Source organism: Mytilus edulis, unplaced genomic scaffold (genome assembly GCF_963676685.1).
Source record: "Mytilus edulis unplaced genomic scaffold, xbMytEdul2.2 SCAFFOLD_786, whole genome shotgun sequence".
Classification (NCBI taxonomy): Eukaryota; Metazoa; Mollusca; class Bivalvia; order Mytilida; family Mytilidae; genus Mytilus; species Mytilus edulis.
In genome coordinates, this window is record NW_027269232.1 from 1 (window position 1) to 21904 (window position 21904).

The 21904-nt window shown below is 30.0% G+C and overlaps 2 protein-coding genes and 1 long non-coding RNA gene across 4 annotated transcripts; 2 read left to right on the forward strand and 1 right to left on the reverse strand.

Moving 5' to 3' along the window:
* The first annotated feature begins 848 nt into the window (after nucleotides 1-848).
* Nucleotides 849-7869, forward strand: LOC139509702 (uncharacterized). 2 transcript variants are annotated; one of them, XR_011661798.1, is made up of 5 exons: nucleotides 849-1026; nucleotides 1467-1515; nucleotides 2306-2423; nucleotides 2914-4758; nucleotides 4856-7869. It is a non-coding gene; the product is annotated as an uncharacterized lncRNA (long non-coding RNA). The 2 variants fall into 2 exon arrangements; XR_011661797.1 differs by having other exon boundaries at nucleotides 853-1026; nucleotides 2914-7869.
* Nucleotides 7870-15669: 7800 nt separating this feature from the next.
* On the reverse strand, nucleotides 15670-18138 carry LOC139509701 (divergent protein kinase domain 1B-like). Its single transcript, XM_071296244.1, has 2 exons — nucleotides 16639-18138; nucleotides 15670-16534 (listed from the first exon to the last, which is right to left on the reverse strand). The coding sequence occupies exon 1, from the start codon at nucleotides 18136-18138 to the stop codon at nucleotides 17344-17346; it is 795 nt and encodes a 264-aa protein (XP_071152345.1). The 3' UTR covers nucleotides 15670-16534; nucleotides 16639-17343.
* A 1133-nt stretch (nucleotides 18139-19271) lies between these two features.
* On the forward strand, nucleotides 19272-21647 carry LOC139509703 (divergent protein kinase domain 1B-like). The gene is made up of 2 exons (XM_071296245.1): nucleotides 19272-20771; nucleotides 20876-21647. The coding sequence occupies exon 1, from the start codon at nucleotides 19272-19274 to the stop codon at nucleotides 20064-20066; it is 795 nt and encodes a 264-aa protein (XP_071152346.1). The 3' UTR covers nucleotides 20067-20771; nucleotides 20876-21647.
* Nucleotides 21648-21904: the final 257 nt, after the last annotated feature.

Genomic DNA, 21904 nt, shown 5'->3' on the forward strand with positions numbered 1-21904 from the left:
ATTTCTACTTTGACACTTCAGGGAAGCAGTTAGTGAGATTTAAAAACAAAATTATTTTAGGCAGTTGTACTAATAGAAACAATTGGACAATTAACATAACTTCTACTTTACTTTAAAGTATCACCCTATCAGAAAATCTTATAAAACATTTGTAATGGGAAATTGCCATCCTATAGAGTTTTCTCCTATTACATGGGAAATAATCCAGCTTGAACCATTTCTTTTTTATATGCAGAGTTGGTGTGATACATAAGTGTATATAATACAGAAATGATTTCTCATTTATTTTTCCTTAACATTTTGATGCACTATCAAGATATACCTTCACGTCTTACTTTTCACAACATTTCCATTTGATTTTGTCCTGTTTGAGGTATAAAACATAAATATTTCCATACTTTGCTGGAATAAAAAGTTTTAAAACTTTTGGTGTTAAATCATATGCAATAAATGTTGATCAAAAGCCTCAGACAGCATTCCTGCTTAGATGAGAGATGTACAATGTATACAAAACAAGAAAGTGATTTTTTAAAACATGAATGACATGTAAACCAACTGATTTTTCCAGAGCAATTTTTTTCTAGAAGAAAAATAACGTGAATATAAATCACCTTGAATTCATAAAACTTAGATCTTTTCTTTTTAACTACATTGAATACATTTGAAAATTGTGGAAATTAAATAGCTGTGATGTGGACTAAAAGGGGCAATAAAGTATCAAGTTGGTTTACAGTATACTGTTAAAGCTTGTGATGGTAAGAGCAATTTAGAGCATTGGAGAAAATAAACCATGCAAATTAAAAAAAAGACACTACAATGGTTTAGCTTCCTTGACTTGACATTTTAAAACAATTCTTGCTTTACTTTTTCAGACAATTTAGAATTAGAGCATGGTCCAGAACTAATTAAAGGCCATTCTCGGAATGATAGCTATGCAAGTCAGCATTCTCGTGGGTCAACAGGGTATTCCTCACAACAGCATAGTAGACAGTCAAGTATAGGAAATGATAATCCTACACATACTAGGTAATGAACATATTTAGGCTATTGAAAAACTAATGTTATTTTACAAAAATGAACACACATTTATTCAAGTTATAAAAAAATGTTATACCTAATAACTAACATATGTAGTTTAAAAAAATAATGTCAGTCTCCAAACAAAATGGAAAAGCTATGATAGGAATGTTTAAATATTCGTTTAGTTTGAATGAAAGAAAAATGAAAATAGGAAGAAAAAAAATTTGTTGTTTAGTAATGATGTTCCTCTTTGAAGACAAGTGACATATATTTTTTATGTAGTTTCTTGCTTGCTTACAACCTGGAAGTGCAGAAGAGATATTTTTGTTTCCATCCTTAAACCAGATTTATTCTTTTTTGTGTTGCTAGATCTTCAATGTACTCCTTGATGTATGTTGTGATACTAAATTGTTATTTGAACTTGTATATTTAATTTATATTAACAGAAGTCCCAGTGCTGGTTCAGCTCTACAGTATGATCTCAAGAGGGGAAAGGTATTGGATTTGTTTGTTATTGTTTTGGTGATGTTTGTCACAATTACCTGATTACAGCTAAAAATAAATGGCAATTATTTTAAACAGGATTTCCCTGACCTTGACCATGTTGACATCTTTAAACGATTTGAAGTTTTAAGAATACATGTATCAAGAAAAACTTAAATTTCCTCATATTTTCCAATTATAATCAAATAAGTAAATAAGACATTTCAACTTGTCTACCATTGTAGATTGATTTCCTCCAAAGACTTGAATCTCTTAAGGAGAGAAACTTGTACAAATTATTATCAGAAATGATCAATCAAAAACCTGAAGGGGAGACAACACCATGACCTTTGAAAAAACCTTAAAGGGGAGACAACACCATGACCTTTGAAAAAACCTGAAGGGGAGACAACACCATGACCTTTGAAAAAAAAACCAACATAAAACAAAGAACAGTTTATGGATCACTTCACAGATATATATCTGATAATGCTCCAGTACATAACAACATGAAATACAATTACTGGTAGCCTAAAATCAACAAAACTGGAAACGATAAGGGATCATTATGCTCAAAACTCCTTTTAGTATAATGAAGTTTTCCAGATATGTTCTAAATAATACAACACTCCTTCTCCATCAGTCTATGTGATGTGTTAGCTGCATATTCTATGCCAATATCTTTACAAAGTGACATGATAGGAAGAAGTAATAGTAAGAGGATTTATAATGTAATATAAATTATTATAAAGGAATGAAGACTATACTTTAAGTATAACTTTAAAACATATGAATATTGTAGGTAAAGGATGATTCTATTAAAGTAAAGTTGAGAGTTGACGATACCAGGGTAGATGCAGAAGATCTAGTGAATGAACTTCTTAGTTCTGCTGATTTTGGTTTAAAAGATCCAAGTGAATGTAAGTTCTAAAGAATTGCTATATAGATAAGTTTTGTATTTCACTACATATTTTGTTCATGTGACCATGCAAAATGACCATATTAGCTGAAACACTAGATATATGCACCTAGTTTACCTCTACAAAATGTGAAATCATATTGTTTCCTTTGACAAAAATAAACTGAATCATTTCTTCAAATGTCTGTATTCCAATCCTCTAAAGTAGCTGTTTTGTCTTTAATGTTACCCGCCAGCAAAGCAGGCCATCAATTCTATAAATACAATTAATTGTGTAAATTGTTTTTTTATCACAAAAAAATCGGTTTTAATGCCCCACCCTAGTCAATGGGTGCATTAATTGTTACCCTTTCACTGTTTCTCAAGTTATGTCCAGTTATTATTGGACAAATTGCAGAACTTATGGTATATTTAAAAGTTGTGGCATCTGTGTCTCATGGATACATTCTTCATTTATTTTCTGATATGTTTACTTGTTTTTCTGATTTCAGCTTCAGGGTTAGTACTTATAGTTGACAAAGATGGAACTACAGCACTTCGATAACAACAAAGACCTATTATGTTAAAACTTTGTCTCATAGAAATAATTGTGTTATATTAAACCAGCATCAGACATGTACATGTCATATATTCCAATGTAACATCAACAAATTCTATATATTGGAACCATCAATTACTTGCCATTACTGCAGTGACAATTTTCTCATCTGTAACATCACAGACTTCATACAAAAAAGGATTTAAAAAATTATAGAAAAAAAATGAGGACTAATATTTTGTTTGTCCTTACTTCTTGTCAAAATTACTGACAGAAAATTAGATTGATGTACAGACACTTTTGTAACAACATATATGTTTATCTTAAATACAATGGGCTGTAACATTTTGAGAAAAAAATGGACATTTTTCTTATGAATATAAAATCGTCTATTCTATCATAGTAACAAATCTAACTTTGTAGATATGTGATATAAATAATATTACTACTTACGACAAGACCTTTTAACAGATGCCAGTAAACCCTTACTTGTCTCATTTACTTATCATGACATTTGTATTAGTTTATTTACATTACTTAATCATGAAACGCCAAGAAAATCTATTATTTTGTTGAGAAATGTATGAAGAAATCTGATCATGTCCCAAGACACCAATATTTCATTTTCTAGGGCTTGGTACTGTTTTGTGAGATTAATTCTAATATGAGGTTTTACACTTAGTGGTATAGTTTGGAGTACATGATAGAACTCACCATTTAATGACAACCTTGTAATGGCAATTTTTTATTTTAAAGGCATTTATATGATGATAATAGAGTATTACTGTCTGAAATAGCAATTAAAAGATATCCATACTGATTAAAATTTTAAAACAAACTTATTTAATTCAGCTTGCCTATAGGCACATTGTAAGCTTTTGCCCTCTGACATCTCTGAAGCTACATGGGCCAATTAGAATAAACTAGGCAATATTCAATTAATGTTCATGGTATTTAGATTTTGAAAAAAAATAAAAGTTTCATGAAAATTAAGAAGCACTTAAAATAAAATACTTGATTCTCTTTTAGAACTATTTCTCAAGACCCAGCCACAGGTCACTTACTTCAGATAATATTGTGACCAGTTAGGAGGGGTTTAAGTTTTAAAACTATAGGTTTTACTACCATCTAAATGAATGTAATAGAATTTGTCAGTGACATATTAGTTTACATTTAAACATTCAAACACCTATTCTTTAAAGCTACTTATTGTTATATACATGCCTTTAAAATAAAATTATAATGGTTGTGTATTGACAGAAATTATGTCTCAGTACATAGGATGGTTACATTTTTTATTTATGTTTATGTATATAAATTATTTATTATAATAAGTGCTTATTGTTTAAAGATAGATGTATATAGTTAATAAAAAAGAGTTGTGAATTACATTATTGTATTTGCTCATTAACATTTTATCAATGTCCGTTCTGTACAAATTAAGTGAAGAAAACATTTAGCTAAATATTTGGGTATTATGTAATGATAATAGTCTGTGATTTATTTATACTTTTCATTAATTATGTCGTCTTCTGTCTTATATAATATTTCTGAATCTTTCTGACTGATGAGTTGCCATAGAAACAGTAACCAAGTGCATTTATCAGTATTATATCTAAATGAGATTATAACATATAAATATTGTACTTTTATTAATCCAGTATTTTGTGAGAGTTATTAATTTATAATGAGGTTTGCTTCCATTACTTCTTCCTCTAGAATTATGTTACCTAGGTTACTGTTGTAATGTTTAAAATATGATCTCATATATGTGAGTACTTCCACTTCAAAAATAAATGTGCACTTATTCATGCAAATTTTGATAAGAATTTCATTTAATTTGAACCAAGGAATTTTAGTAAAGAAATGTATAATCTGCAACAATAAATATGTAGTTCTTTTTTAAATAGGAAAGCAAGTTGATAGCATAAATAAGTCCTTACAGTTAGACTCATATCCTGAAAGCAATATCCCAAAATAATTATTTTTAGAATTTGCCTTCTGATTGATTCTCTTACACCGGAGAAACTACATATTATTTCTATTCGTAATAAGTTAATTTTATAACAATAGTTTATGTGTTATGTTGCTTCTTTATGTATTGTTAGTGTGAATTTGCTCAATAGTAATTGAGAGATTCAAGAGTAATTGAGAGATTCAAGTCTATTGGGGCCTCTTATTATTATAACCAAAAAAAAAAGAATTTTCTTAAAAATATATATCCTGTCAATTTAGGAAAACAGAAAATGCTCAATTTATTGTTTTAAATTGTGGAGAAAAAAATGCCCTACTTTTAATGAGTGATTGGTCATATCTTAAGTGTCAAAGTGTTGTATTATGTTTAGAAGACCAGAATTAAGGTTAGTTCGGCCTAACTTAATTTACTTTTAGTGTATTTTTTATGCAGCTTTAAATTTGTTGTGCCTTGTTTACTTATTACTGCTGGATGCAGTTGTGTATGTCCAAAATGTAATTGTAGATATAAGTTCAAGTTTGTCAATTTTGTTAACACTTCCTAGAGTAGAAAGCTGAGATGAAAAGTAAAATTGGGCAATATAAAATGTATGTGGACCTCCAGATGTTTTTTTTTTATTCTGTGCAATTGGGTGGCTGTCTCATTGACAATTATTCCCTAACATTCCTTTTCATATTAAGAATTTGAATACAATTTATTGAGAGGACACTTTTCAAAATCATACATAATTGTCTTTTTTTCTTGTACCATAGCATAGGTCTATAGTTCAGATCAAATATTTGTCAGTTATTCAGATAAGATTGTTTTTTAATATAATAAATACATATCTTTGATTAGAAATGAGATCATGTGAGCTTCTTCTTCATGCTCCTAAGTAAATTAAGGTGCAGGGCTTGAGCTTTATTCTTCCTGTCTCATGGTTTGCATTCATTAAACTATATTCCATTGTTTGTAGAGATTTGGGCATAGTTTATATTTTTCACTAGTTGTGTTTTGAGGTTTCCATTAGAGCCAATAAATATAAGTTTGAGAAGAAAAAACAGGTTTACTTTATGTAAAAAAGAAAATGTCTTACTTTATTGAAGTGTATTGGAAAAAATTATGTACCAGAATAATAATCTTTAGGATTTAAAACATTGATTTTAGTAACTGCATGTCACACAAGTCATATTATTATCACCAGATGAATAATTTAATAGTTTTTCGATTGACTAACAAAAGTTTTGTAGCTTTAGTTAATATGATTTAATAGCATTTACAGTTCATTGTCATAAATTGTCATTTTCATGATAAAATACCAGTCATGTTATAATTTTAAAAGATATATGAATTTTTTGTATAAAGTATGTTATATACCCATCTCTTGCCTTGAATGTGACCTCAAACATCATGTGGGTCAAGTCCTCAATAACTTACGCAGCAGGGGCTCTTTTCACCAAAAAATCTTCAACAATAACTTATCATAAGTCATACAGACATGTTCAAGACTTACAAGTATTTTTTCTAGTAAGAATTTTTGTGAAAAGAGTCACAGTTATTAACTTATATCCAAAAACATAAGATAGATGTTGTCTTGTTCTTCCTGTCTTATGTGATTTTAATTCGATTAATTGAAATAGAGGAGTTATGGTTCCCCTGGGTGTGTATTACTATTTCTAAGTGAACTCAATTTACATACTGTTGAAATTCTTTTTAGCAACTTCCAAAATGAGAAAAACTACATGTTTTATGTTTAGAATGCTATTGATTTTGTGTTTTATTATCTCTGTCTCATCTTGCATTCACTTTCATTTGAATTTCTTTCAAACTTAGTTTTCCAGCGTTATATTATTGATAGAAAATTAAGATTATTTTTTAACTTTTTCCTTCTTATAAAAAGAACTTACTTTTGTTGTGTTCCTAAGGTTTCTTTGTTGATTCCAAATAATATCTGATTCAATTCTTGACTATCACATTGATTATATCCTTGGATGATACCTACTGGTGTATAATTTTGAACTGAATTGGTCTAAACTGTTGAAACTATGACATTTTGATCTTTGTATGGAGTTAACATAAATCTAACATTTCAGTGCTAAAGGTGTTTGTACTTATTAATTGAAAAAGGCAGCCTTTGATTTTTGATAATGTCTGCCATAATCTTATTGTGGTGTAATATTTCTTTTAAAAATATGTAGATTCTCTTATTATTGTGAATGTTACTGTTGAAAAAATTGGTACTGAGGTAGCTTTACATATGAACAGTTCTACTTATGTTAAATATCATCTATATATTTTCTTATAAAAGTCTGTAAAATTGGAAATACTAAGAATTTACATTGTTAAAATACTGAAATTATGTTCACTTTTTACATTCTGCACAGTATAAACATGTATTGTAAAGTTGTTTTCAGTATTTTTGTTAGCTCAGCTTGCCTGATTGCCATTGTTAGAAGTATTGCTTACTTAGTTTCAAATCTGCATTGAAGACCTAGACACAAATCTCACATGACTCTTAATGCAAAAACATTACAAAATATTTTGATCAGTAGACAAAAAATCATTTAACATTGATAAAGCTTGAAATCACCTGTATTTAAAAGTTTTTAAAACAATATTTTGGGTAGGACATAACTATCTTGCATACAGATTTTCTATTTCTTCTCCATGGAAGTTTTTTTATTTGAACAAAAAAAGTACTATATATAATGTTACCACATTTATAATTATAAAAAAAAAAGAAAATCATGTGATATCTGAAGATAGGTCATGAATGGCGCTTAACAAAGATTTTAAAATCCTAACTTTAGTAAGGAGACAATACTACATTATAAAACTAAGCGTACTTCTTTTCTTATATAATACTAAGTTATATAGTGATGTTTTGATAGTATTTATATAGAATATATGTATTGAAATGTTTTTTTTTAAATAGAATAAATGAACAAAAAGAAATTAAAAGTGTTGCTGATCTTTTCCTGTTTATAATTATACCTGTATGCAAATAAGTCAGGAACCTTTTGTTCAGTAGTCCTTTGTTGTGTTTCATAAGTTGTTCTTGTTTCTCTTTTTTGTATAGATTAGACTTTTTCCTGTTTAATTGTTTTTACACTAGTAATTTTGGGGCCATTTATAGCTTACTGTTCGGTGTGAGCCAAGGCTATTTGTTGGAGGCAGTACTTTGAATTATAATTGTTTACTTTACACATTGTGACTAGGATAGAGAGTTGTCTCATTGGCACTCATACCACATCTTCTTATTTCTGTATAAACCAATTCAGCAATAATGATGAAAGTTAATTATATATGAATAAAATGAAATAACACAGAGTAGTGTGCCCTTCTAAGGTTCAAATGGTATTTACAATTAAGAATGGTGTTTGTGGCCTCCAATGTTGGTCGAAGCAACTATTCCATATACCCCTCGATAGGCCTAGGAGCCATGTCATAAATTAACCATATCTCTCAGTGAACTCATGCTTCAGACAGTCAGACCACTATTTCAATGAATTAAATTGCCTTGAAATTTAAAAAGATTGAACAGAATATCTGCTGGAATTATATTCAGCCAAAGAATTGGGAAGATTATGGATGAAGAAGCTTTCTGTCCTTTATATAGATGGTTTTAACAGAAAGAAATATCTGTTTATGCATGTATTCATCAGTGGTATTTTTTGCCTGTATTCCAGATTTAGTGTATGCATACTCAAATGATGACAAATAAACCATGAAATGAGTTCAAGGTCAGATAAAGCCGATAGAGGAACATATAAACCTTAAATTCATTCCAATTCCTGATTAGATCAGCTTTAAGGGAACCACTACTGGAAGGTCTTTGATATTTGGTATGCAGTTGTATAATCATTGGCACATCCCATTTCCATGGAGACACTACTACAACAGTCATATTCTATTGACTTTGAACTTTGCTAACTACATGATTAGTTTGTGATTAGGTCAATTTAAGAGGAACCACAAGTGGTAGGTCAATGATGTGGTATGCAGATCCATGATTATAAGCATTGACACATATCATTTCCATGGAGATCATTCTCTGCCTTCCACTAAGTCATGGTCTATTGACTTGACGTTTAATATAGTTTTAGTTTGTTATTGATCAGTTTAGGAGGAACCACTAATGTTAACTTAATGGTAGTTTTAGCATATGCATTAATTCTTTTCACGGAAATTATTTGGCTCCCTTGCCTATCAATGTTTATTGACTAAAAAAACTTTTAACTTGTTTAGGGATTAGGGAATCACTTATGATAAGTTAATGGTATTAGGTATGCAGTTTTAGAAGCATTGGCATTGCTCATTTCCATACAGATTGTTTGGTCCTGCCCCTTAGTCATAGTTCATTGACTTTGAATGTTTTCATAGTTTATATGTCTAAATATTGCAATTTGGATTCAATACTTGTATTATACTATAAATTTACAAGAAAGCCAGACATGTCTCTATTGTTTATAGAATGATTGTAAAGTGTACATGTCCATCTATCAGGGTTTATCTAACCTTCAACTATCATCAGAAGCGTCTGTTATCTATATTTAAAAGACCTTGATCCTAAAGACCTTTCGATCATTATCAGCTAAACAGGTGAAACATATCATTTTTTGCAATCTTGTTACAGTTTGTTTTAAAGTTCTATCCAAGATTAAGGACAAAGTTTAAAATTTCCTACTAATCCTTTTTTTCTCATTGCTGAGGGCCTTATTTTAACCTGAATTTGTTTAATTTTTTGTCTGTTGATCTTCTTTGGACACTTGTCTTATTGGCAATAATACAAAATGTACTTTCTAACATAGAGTAGAAATTTCCAATTTCCTCTTAAGGTTTATGATCCCTTCTGTAGCCATGTAATTACAAAATTTTAAAACTGCAATAGTATGAAAACAGAAAAGATGATGAATAATAGAGGTGTGCCATTGTGTACGTATACTAAGTGGAAACTAATTGCAAAGCATTATTATTCATTGTTTCATTGATTTCACCAATATTTAAATTTATAAACTTGTTTAAAGGAAATCATTGCTAGCACTGCATACAATAATCCTCTATCTACCAGGCACCGAATTGCAAAATATGAGAGTACAAGGGGAAAGGCTGTGGATTTTCTATAAAATTTCCATATGTTTAGCATTGAAGCAACACAAGGGTACACAATCCTTAAGTATCATTGATCTATCATAGGCTTTCAAAGGACCGTATTAATTTATCAAGCAGTTCATACTTTGAAGCAACTACAAAAAAAGTCTGGAGCCTTAAATGTCACAGTTCCATATTATTCAAAATTCTTAATGTATGTCCATTTTACCATATGTCATCTCTCTTTTCCATGTCCTGTATCTTTGAAAATAAATCAAAGCACAATAAACCAGCAGACTCACTTTAAAATTGATATGACCACAACATAATGATAAACAACCTTCAAACAAAACTGTAAACTGATATAGGACAGACTATGTAAAAACAGAGGAACAGACACACAGAAAAGAAAACATAATAGCAAATTATCTTTTTCTATTGAAGGATGGGCATAAAATATGTCACAATTCTAACCAGATAAACATTGCATCATGTGTGTGTACCATTATTTTACAATCCCCAACTAGTTGAGTAATGGTAAAATTTTGATTAGGCCAAAATATGTGCACTGTAATTTCTTTGTCCCTCCTATCTTAGTACCTTAATTTGTTAAACATAATTTGTGGTTGTTTTTTTTTCGACCATAAGTTATGACACCTTCAAGTTATTGTATAAAGACCTTTTTCCCTATTAGGGGGAGATAATTCAACATTGTTACTATCAACTAGATCATAATAAACACCGTAAAATATTGATCCTTGTTTCTTTTCTTTAAAATCATGTTAATTTAAGTTGGAAGGGAAGTCCTTTTAAAGTTATCCTAAATTGAAGTAATAAAAACTAATTGTATATAATAAATAATTTAATAACAAGTAATGTAGCCTACTACCTGGTAGTACTCACATTCCCCCTGGCAATGAATTTTATATATTTTTTATATAATTTCTATTAAAAAAAACATCTACATATTTATTCTCCCTGGCAGTCTTCACACCTTATATCATTTTTATCTTAAATCTCAATCTACATCACTTCTTCACAACCTTCCTGAAGAATAACTGAACTACATATCTTTATACATATCAATAATGTAATTATAAAATCTTCAACATATTTAAAATAGCATGAAAATCAAACTTCAACACATTAATAACTTGATAATCAAATCGTCAACATATTGACACAATATATACGGAACAAAGACAGTACATTTCAGGGTATTTTTGGCAACGTTAATTTGAAAAACCATTTTCAGAAATGTATTTTAAAGCAAGGGTTAAATTTTACATTAAATGTTATCCTTGATTATTTGTTATTATAAATATTAAAATAAAAACAACAATGTCATCATTTAAATGGTAAATAAAACTAGTTTTTAGTAATTTGGCTGAATTACCATAGAAAAAAAATACAACAGACAAACAATATCAATAAGGACTTATTTTTTGCGGAAAATATCTGTTTTGGAAATGCATGTGAATTACTATTAGTACCCTTACAGTGTAAAAATTACAATTTTAATCAAGTGTTGACTGTTTTTCCCATCTCCTGGACAAACAAATTTAAAGGTATAATCCTAATGAAGTAAAAAAAAAATATACAAATGATAAAATATATAAAAATTTGATCAATTTTGTACTGAAATTAAGGATTGGCAGTGATAAGGAGAAAATTTTAAAATAAGACCATTTTGACCCCCCAAAAAAACAATCTCCGTACAGCATTACAAATGGATATGTTATATAATTTGTTAAGATAAATAAATATATATCAACTTAATATAGACAAATATCATACAAACTACACAAACATATTCAAGGATCATATCTTTGTTCTTTTTACTGTGGATTCATTATTATTTGTTGGATACCAATTTTCGTGGGTTTCGTGGGTACAGTTGAACCACGAATTCAAATGTTCAACAAATATCATATTTTCAATAGGCTTTGTATACAGAGATTGGCAAAACCATGAAATCAAATATCCATATATATATGTAAGTTTTCTGCAATCTACAAAAAATAATACCCACGAAATAAATGAATCCACAGTATATGGAATAAGAGCAACCATGTGCAAGCAAAAACTTTTAAATCCCAAAAATCTAAAAATTCTAAATACAACAAACATCTCAAGTATAAGTCACTGGGAATAAATTTGAACACTTTCTTGACTAGATAATGTAAAATCATGTGATAAAACTTCTGACAAACAGATACATTTGTATAAACAAACAATAAAACGTAATAAAATACAACACTATCATTTAAATTTATGGATGTCAAATCCATTTGCAATAAATTTATAAAGTAGCATGAGCTATTTTGAATTTCAACCATCTAAAATACAAGACTATTTATAATTCACTTAGGAATCTAATTTAATATGAAAATGAAAATGTGATTTCTAAAATTTCCGTTTTGAACTTAGATTTTTGCAAAATCAAAGATATGATCCAAAGCCTTCCTAAAAAAAAAAAAAATACCCACAGTAAGATATATTACAGCAAAATATTTTTTGGTACATTTGTGGCCCCAAATCTCAATATTAATAACAAGGCTCTGTAATTAAATCAGATTGTGATAGATTAATTCACTTTTTTAATTTTATTTTCGAATTTAAGGGGCAAAAACAAGCATTTATCATACATTTTCTTTTTGGAAAATATACAAATAAAACATTGAAGGTATGTATAACAATATGTCAATGTGTTGGCTGATTAAATCATTCATTCTAAAACATGAAATACTGGCAGTATGCTGAATAATAACAAGAGATATAGGAGATAAGTTTATAAAATGCTTTGAAAAGATGTAACAACCAACAGACGCTACATAAATTCCATTGTCTACATAATAATGTTTTGTTCTTTGTCTTTCATAAAGAATTTACAAATATTAAAAGTAATCAATTAATTGAGACAATAAAGAAATTACAAATGCACTCCAGTTTATACACTGACACATTCCCTGATCAGGATCAGTATAGAAAAACAAAATGTGTAATACACAACAAGGAGACAAAAACTCAATAACACAAAAAAAACAAAGGACATAACAGTAATATTTCAACATATTGTCTTCAAAAATACACATTTTATCAAGAATCTTCCATGAACACAAATAATATAAATAACAAAAACATAAATAATTAACTGAAGACAACAACTCACAAATGCATAGCAACAGTAAAATACCAGAAAAGTAACAAATATTTTAAAATCTTAAACATTTGTGCTTTAATATTATTACATTTTTAGCATTGCGTAGTAGATGTAACTCTTTCGCAAAAAATTTGAGGATCAAGAAATTTCATGATCACCTTCCATGGACTGATACAATATATCTTTTCGCGTTTTGCATTTGCGCCGATCTGCATTTCATTTGCGCCGATTTTTTCTTTCATTTGCGCCGATTTTTATTTTCATTTGTGCCGATTTTTTTAACAGGTGAATTACAGGTAAATTACAGGTGAATAGACTTTTTCCTTGGCCGTACCCGTAGTTCTTTAGCCTCTGTCTTTCGGTCAACTGCTACATGGTTGTGCTCATTCTGTGTTTTGACAATAGTCAGACCATCAGCTGAATCCGTGGTGACTCTGGCTTTAAACGATTTTATGGTACTTTGTAAGATATGTTGTTATGTTTCAGGGCACTGACCTTCCGATATGTATAGCCATCGATGATCAAAGAATTGACTCCTTGGCTCGTTTCGGTGTGCAATATGTCAATAATGTTACAACGAAGTTTCAGAACAATATGAATCAAAATTAACTTAAACAAAAGTGAACAACATTTATAACCAGATTTCACCAATGGTATAGTACACGTACAAGTATTAACTTACCTGTAAATCTAATAAGAAGCAAATATAAAATCGGCGCAAATGAAAAAATGAAATCGGCGCAAATGAAAGAATGAACATTTTTAAAATCGGCGCAAATGTCATACGGCCACAAAATCATACATTTTTGTACATCTGAATAACAACTGTAAATTCAGAAATTATTTCATGCATTTATTATTTTGAAGAATGGACTGAAAAGTGCGATAAATTATTGCGATTTTATGAAAATCTGCATAAAATTGTATCTATTTATTGCAATACTCATTCAGTGGCATAATTTCCAAAGATAAAAAATCTTGCAATAATTTCTGAATTTACAGTACATTGAATGTCAACAAAAATGGTCATGGTAGATTAATGGAATAAAATCTACTTTTACCGGCAATCATTAAAAATCCACCAAAAGGGCTTGCAAATGTCCCATTCTTTATTAAAAATTCGTAGTCTCTCCTACTTTTGCTGTTAATCGCAGACTCAACAAAAATGAGGAAAAACATCAATAAAAATTTCCCTCTCGATACTGTCTTTTGATTGAAAGAAGCTTCCAAGTTTGGTAAAAAAATCCAGGATAGTTTATGAATCTAATAAATGTTTTATAAACTTTAACTGCAGACTATATGTAATGTTAACTGGAAGAAAAACTAAGTCCATTTATAAGTAAAATACGGAAAAAGTGAATTTTTTTTTTACAAAATTTACTTCTGAATAATATCTTATGATCAGAAACAAGCTTTTGTCTAAGTTTGGTAGAAATCAAGGATAGTTTAAGAACATTATAAAAATTTTAAAAACTTAAACCACAGAGTGAATGTTTTGTTTCTGGCAAAAAAACTAAGTCCATTTATAAGTAAAATACGGAAAAGCGGAAATTTATTTTTACAAAATTTTCTTCTTGATACTATCTTATGATCATAAACAAGCTTCTGTCCAAGTTTGGTACAAATCAAGGATAGTTTATGAAAGTTATTAAAATTTAAAAAACTTTAACCACAGAGTGAATGTAATGTTTCCTCGCAGAAAAACTAAGTCCATTTATAAGTAAAATACGGAAAAGTGGAAATTTATTTTTACAAAATTTTCTTCTTGATACTATCTTATGATCATAAACAAGCTTCTGTCCAAGTTTGGTACAAATCAAGGATAGTTTATGAAAGTTATTAAAATTTTAAAAACTTTAACCACAGAGTGAATGTAATGTTTCCTCGCAGAAAAACTAAGTCCATTTATAAGTAAAATACGGAAAAAATGGAATTTTATTTTTACAAAATTTACTTCTGGATACTTTCTTATGATCATAAACAAGCTTCTGTTCAAGTTTGGTAGAAATTCAGTATAGTTTAAGAAAGTTATTAAAATTTCAAAAACTTTAACCACAGAGTGAATATTTGTGGACGCCGCCGCCGACGACAACGACGACGGAATGTAGGATCGCTTAGTCTTGCTTTTTCGACTAAAGTCGAAGGCTCGACAAAAACTACATATATGTATAGTCTAATGCCACAATCGAGAGGGAAAAAGAGATATTATTCTAGTGTTTTTCCCCCCTATTTAATGGTGTTATGAGACATGCAAAAGAGAGTCATCTGATCAACAACAAATACATGAAATGCTATTAACCAATTGAAACATAGTTATTCAATATCAAATATTACTTTTTGTTTAATATTAATGGTTTGCAAATGGTTTATCCAAAAACATGTTAAGTAGATTTATCTAATGTGTTAGTTTATACTTTGTTTAGACAAAACTTTTTACAATCTCAAGGGCAGATAACTCACTAATTATTTTCTATCAAAACAATCTTTTTCAATCAATGCTATTCCTTTTATAATTTATTGTACAATTAATGCAAGCAGCAAAGGTCCATCTTAAATGTCTTATTTGACCTTATTTCTGAATGTTTGCTATTTAATTTGTTGGCGAATAACTAAGACTTTATGTAAGACATTGGAATAATTTGGTCAACGACAAACGAAACAAAACAACATATACCCAGGATAAAGTTTGTAAAATTTCAACAAGAGGACTATTAATAACAATATACCTGAGTGTATGGAATGGACAAAGTATAAACAACTTGAATAAAACATTAGTTTAGGTACTAAATGGTCTTGCCAGCTGCATTATCTAGTTACAAATATATTATTGTCAATAATCCTGATAGATATAACATTCAAATATAATTATTCAACAGATATTATAATTAAAAGAAATATCAAAGGATTTCAAAACAGCTCATTGAGGTATTATTACATGTAGAATAAATAATTGTTTCTTAATATAAATATGTACATTTATACATCAAAACAGCAATCAAACTTTTTAAGGTGACAACCGTAATTTTGAGTCATAGCATCAAGACAATTTTTGTTCGTGGGCTGATTATGGCTATATATATCGCTACATTTGAATTTAAAATGGGAGAAGTTATGTATGGTAGCAATGGCCATGGGTGTTTATATATCTGATCTATTTTCATAGTATGATTTTTTCTTCCTTATCTAACCATTGTGTAAAATACATTTTTCTCACTCATTCAAATTCAAATTTATCTTTAGATCATCATGATCATCATCATGTTTTGGTACATCACTTGAATTTGTAATATGCATGCTTTTCAATGGAAATTGTATTACTCTAAACTCAAATGGTAATGGGTATGTTGCTCATTGTTGAAGGCCGTACTGTGACCTATAGTTGTTAATTTCTGTGTCATTTTGGTCTCTTGTGGACAGTTGTCTCATTGGCAATCATACCACATCTTCTTTTTTAAATGTATATTGTCAACATGCAATTATTTACATAAAATGCAAACTGTCCTATATCAATACCATCACCAAGACAATAACTGACATACTACTACATTAAATTACTTCATAATAAAGAAAAAATATAATGAACATACAACCATATACATTTAAACTGTTGTTAAAACATACATGGTACCCAGGAAGAGATCTTATCAAACTCAACTAAATGTGGGTTTCAACTATATTTTGTACAATGATATTTGAATGTGCCTCTATGGGTGTTTATACTATTTCTAAAGTGCCTTCCCCGGGTACCATGTATGTTTTAATGAGACAGCATTACAATTCTAAAAAAAGTTTTGACTAGATCACACATCAACATTAAAATCACATGTTTTCATGCCTGAGGTAGCTGGACGGAAAGTTCAATCAGGCTGAAGGAAGCTTTTGATTTTACTTAATTACCATGTATATACAATCAGCAATTAACTTCAACTACTTTTGGCTGCCATTCTAACATGGATTCTACAACCCCATGCAAATCTGTGATGAGCAACCTGTTTACTGATAATTACAAAGAAATTTTGAAAGAAGCATTGCTTATTACATAAGTTGTACACATCATTCATTTTATACCCAATTTCCTTTAAGTTATCAGTTCAAATAGAAAATTTGCTTCATTGCTCATTTGTTTTTCCAAAATAAACATTTGTATAATAGAAATTTAAGAATTTCAGTTTCTGTTATACTCGTAATTTCTTCTTTACTTTTTTCAAAGGTACATTTTTCTGCACTACACTTCTTTTCTTTCTAGGTTTTAACCAATCTACTGGTTTATTTTTAACCTGGTTCCACAGTATGTCTTTGATCTTGTTAGGTATAACATTGTGACTTATGGTATGATTAAGTGATGTCAAAGACTGACATTGTAAAATCAATGATTCAAATAGAAACTTGCAATCCTCTGGGGAGTCAAATAAGACATAATCTCTCAATATATCACAAATAAAAGACACTGCAGGTCTCCTCGGGACATTTGAACATGTACGGGAATTGACATCACATGACATACTGCACCCGATACCGTAGGAACATTCACTATCGAAGAAACACCGTTTTTTGCCACCTGAATGTAGCAGTTGTTGTTCAGACATAACACTCTCTAAGTTGACAACTTTTGCCTCAAAATCTGTAGACACACCAAAGTTAGTATGCTTAATATCGCACATGTAAAACTTTGTACTGAACGATTCTGTCAAAATGGAGGACAACTCCAGCAGTCCTATAGCTATCTGTGCTCTCTTCTCCCATGACGGTAACATCCACTGATTATAATTTGGAAAGAAGTACTGCATCACAGGATTAACATCACTTTTCTTCTGATACAATGGTGAACTGGGAATGTAATCATAGGCATAGGCACTTCCACAAGTTCCATTTATCTTAGGAAAACTTGCCTCATCTTGAAAAATCAGCAGGATGAAAAATTCTCTAGTGTGAAGTAGCTGCCACAGAGTATTGGATTCAGCATAATTCATCTGGAATTAAAATATACAACTTATTATTTCAATGTTTGATTTGTTTCTATAAAGAAAATCAATGGAGAATGTGTCCATAGGACAAAGATGATGACCCCGCTTGCATGCAATGTTATAAAGGGGCATAACTCTCAAGAACAGTAAAAGTGACACACCCAAATTCAGACTTGATCTTTGTTATATGGTAATAAGCATTGTGTGTAAGTTTCATAACATTTAGTACATGCAAACTTAAGTTAGGAAACGGAAACTAATTTTGGAATAGATATACAGAAGGAAACATACAGACAGACAAGGGTAACACTTAATACCCTCTCAGCTGCAGCAGGGGCATCTACACTATTAAACGAGAAGACCTCATTTTGTGTGTCGCTTCTCTTCCTTCCACAATAAATTCATCATCATGCAGTGATATTGTTTGGCTCAAATAACAGCCGAAATTCGGCCTTTTCCCCTAGAGAAAATTCCCAATTACTGAAAAAAATGGCTTAAAATTCCTCCCAAAAAGTTTTACATTTTCCCCAAACAGTGATGGCATTGGTAGTAATGTTTGTAAATATCGTATTCATGTTATCATTTACAAACATTACTACCAATGCCATCACTGTTTGGGGAAAATGTAAAACTTTTTGGGAGGAATTTTAAGCCATTTTTTTCAGTAATTGGGAATTTTCTCTAGGGGAAAAGGCCGAATTTCGGCTGTTATTTGAGCCAAACAATATCACTGCATGATGATGAATTTATTGTGGAAGGAAGAGAAGCGACACACAAAATGAGGTCTTCTCGTTTAATAGTGTAGATGCCCCTGCTGCAGCTGAGAGGGTATTAAGTGTTACCCTTGTCTGTCTGTATGTTTCCTTCTGTATATCTATTCCAAAATTAGTTTCCGTTTCCTAACTTAAGTTTGCATGTACTAAATGTTATGAAACTTACACACAATGCTTATTACCATATAACAAAGATCAAGTCTGAATTTGGGTGTGTCACTTTTACTGTTCTTGAGAGTTATGCCCCTTTATAACATTGCATGCAAGCGGGGTCATCATCTTTGTCCTATGGACACATTCTCCATTGATTTTCTTTATAGAAACAAATCAAACATTGAAATAATAAGTTGTATATTTTAATTCCAGATGAATTATGCTGAATCCAATACTCTGTGGCAGCTACTTCACACTAGAGAATTTTTCATCCTGCTGATTTTTCAAGATGAGGCAAGTTTTCCTAAGATAAATGGAACTTGTGGAAGTGCCTATGCCTATGATTACATTCCCAGTTCACCATTGTATCAGAAGAAAAGTGATGTTAATCCTGTGATGCAGTACTTCTTTCCAAATTATAATCAGTGGATGTTACCGTCATGGGAGAAGAGAGCACAGATAGCTATAGGACTGCTGGAGTTGTCCTCCATTTTGACAGAATCGTTCAGTACAAAGTTTTACATGTGCGATATTAAGCATACTAACTTTGGTGTGTCTACAGATTTTGAGGCAAAAGTTGTCAACTTAGAGAGTGTTATGTCTGAACAACAACTGCTACATTCAGGTGGCAAAAAACGGTGTTTCTTCGATAGTGAATGTTCCTACGGTATCGGGTGCAGTATGTCATGTGATGTCAATTCCCGTACATGTTCAAATGTCCCGAGGAGACCTGCAGTGTCTTTTATTTGTGATATATTGAGAGATTATGTCTTATTTGACTCCCCAGAGGATTGCAAGTTTCTATTTGAATCATTGATTTTACAATGTCAGTCTTTGACATCACTTAATCATACCATAAGTCACAATGTTATACCTAACAAGATCAAAGACATACTGTGGAACCAGGTTAAAAATAAACCAGTAGATTGGTTAAAACCTAGAAAGAAAAGAAGTGTAGTGCAGAAAAATGTACCTTTGAAAAAAGTAAAGAAGAAATTACGAGTATAACAGAAACTGAAATTCTTAAATTTCTATTATACAAATGTTTATTTTGGAAAAACAAATGAGCAATGAAGCAAATTTTCTATTTGAACTGATAACTTAAAGGAAATTGGGTATAAAATGAATGATGTGTACAACTTATGTAATAAGCAATGCTTCTTTCAAAATTTCTTTGTAATTATCAGTAAACAGGTTGCTCATCACAGATTTGCATGGGGTTGTAGAATCCATGTTAGAATGGCAGCCAAAAGTAGTTGAAGTTAATTGCTGATTGTATATACATGGTAATTAAGTAAAATCAAAAGCTTCCTTCAGCCTGATTGAACTTTCCGTCCAGCTACCTCAGGCATGAAAACATGTGATTTTAATGTTGATGTGTGATCTAGTCAAAACTTTTTTTAGAATTGTAATGCTGTCTCATTAAAACATACATGGTACCCGGGGAAGGCACTTTAGAAATAGTATAAACACCCATAGAGGCACATTCAAATATCATTGTACAAAATATAGTTGAAACCCACATTTAGTTGAGTTTGATAAGATCTCTTCCTGGGTACCATGTATGTTTTAACAACAGTTTAAATGTATATGGTTGTATGTTCATTATATTTTTTCTTTATTATGAAGTAATTTAATGTAGTAGTATGTCAGTTATTGTCTTGGTGATGGTATTGATATAGGACAGTTTGCATTTTATGTAAATAATTGCATGTTGACAATATACATTTAAAAAAGAAGATGTGGTATGATTGCCAATGAGACAACTGTCCACAAGAGACCAAAATGACACAGAAATTAACAACTATAGGTCACAGTACGGCCTTCAACAATGAGCAACATACCCATTACCATTTGAGTTTAGAGTAATACAATTTCCATTGAAAAGCATGCATATTACAAATTCAAGTGATGTACCAAAACATGATGATGATCATGATGATCTAAAGATAAATTTGAATTTGAATGAGTGAGAAAAATGTATTTTACACAATGGTTAGATAAGGAAGAAAAAATCATACTATGAAAATAGATCAGATATATAAACACCCATGGCCATTGCTACCATACATAACTTCTCCCATTTTAAATTCAAATGTAGCGATATATATAGCCATAATCAGCCCACGAACAAAAATTGTCTTGATGCTATGACTCAAAATTACGGTTGTCACCTTAAAAAGTTTGATTGCTGTTTTGATGTATAAATGTACATATTTATATTAAGAAACAATTATTTATTCTACATGTAATAATACCTCAATGAGCTGTTTTGAAATCCTTTGATATTTCTTTTAATTATAATATCTGTTGAATAATTATATTTGAATGTTATATCTATCAGGATTATTGACAATAATATATTTGTAACTAGATAATGCAGCTGGCAAGACCATTTAGTACCTAAACTAATGTTTTATTCAAGTTGTTTATACTTTGTCCATTCCATACACTCAGGTATATTGTTATTAATAGTCCTCTTGTTGAAATTTTACAAACTTTATCCTGGGTATATGTTGTTTTGTTTCGTTTGTCGTTGACCAAATTATTCCAATGTCTTACATAAAGTCTTAGTTATTCGCCAACAAATTAAATAGCAAACATTCAGAAATAAGGTCAAATAAGACATTTAAGATGGACCTTTGCTGCTTGCATTAATTGTACAATAAATTATAAAAGGAATAGCATTGATTGAAAAAGATTGTTTTGATAGAAAATAATTAGTGAGTTATCTGCCCTTGAGATTGTAAAAAGTTTTGTCTAAACAAAGTATAAACTAACACATTAGATAAATCTACTTAACATGTTTTTGGATAAACCATTTGCAAACCATTAATATTAAACAA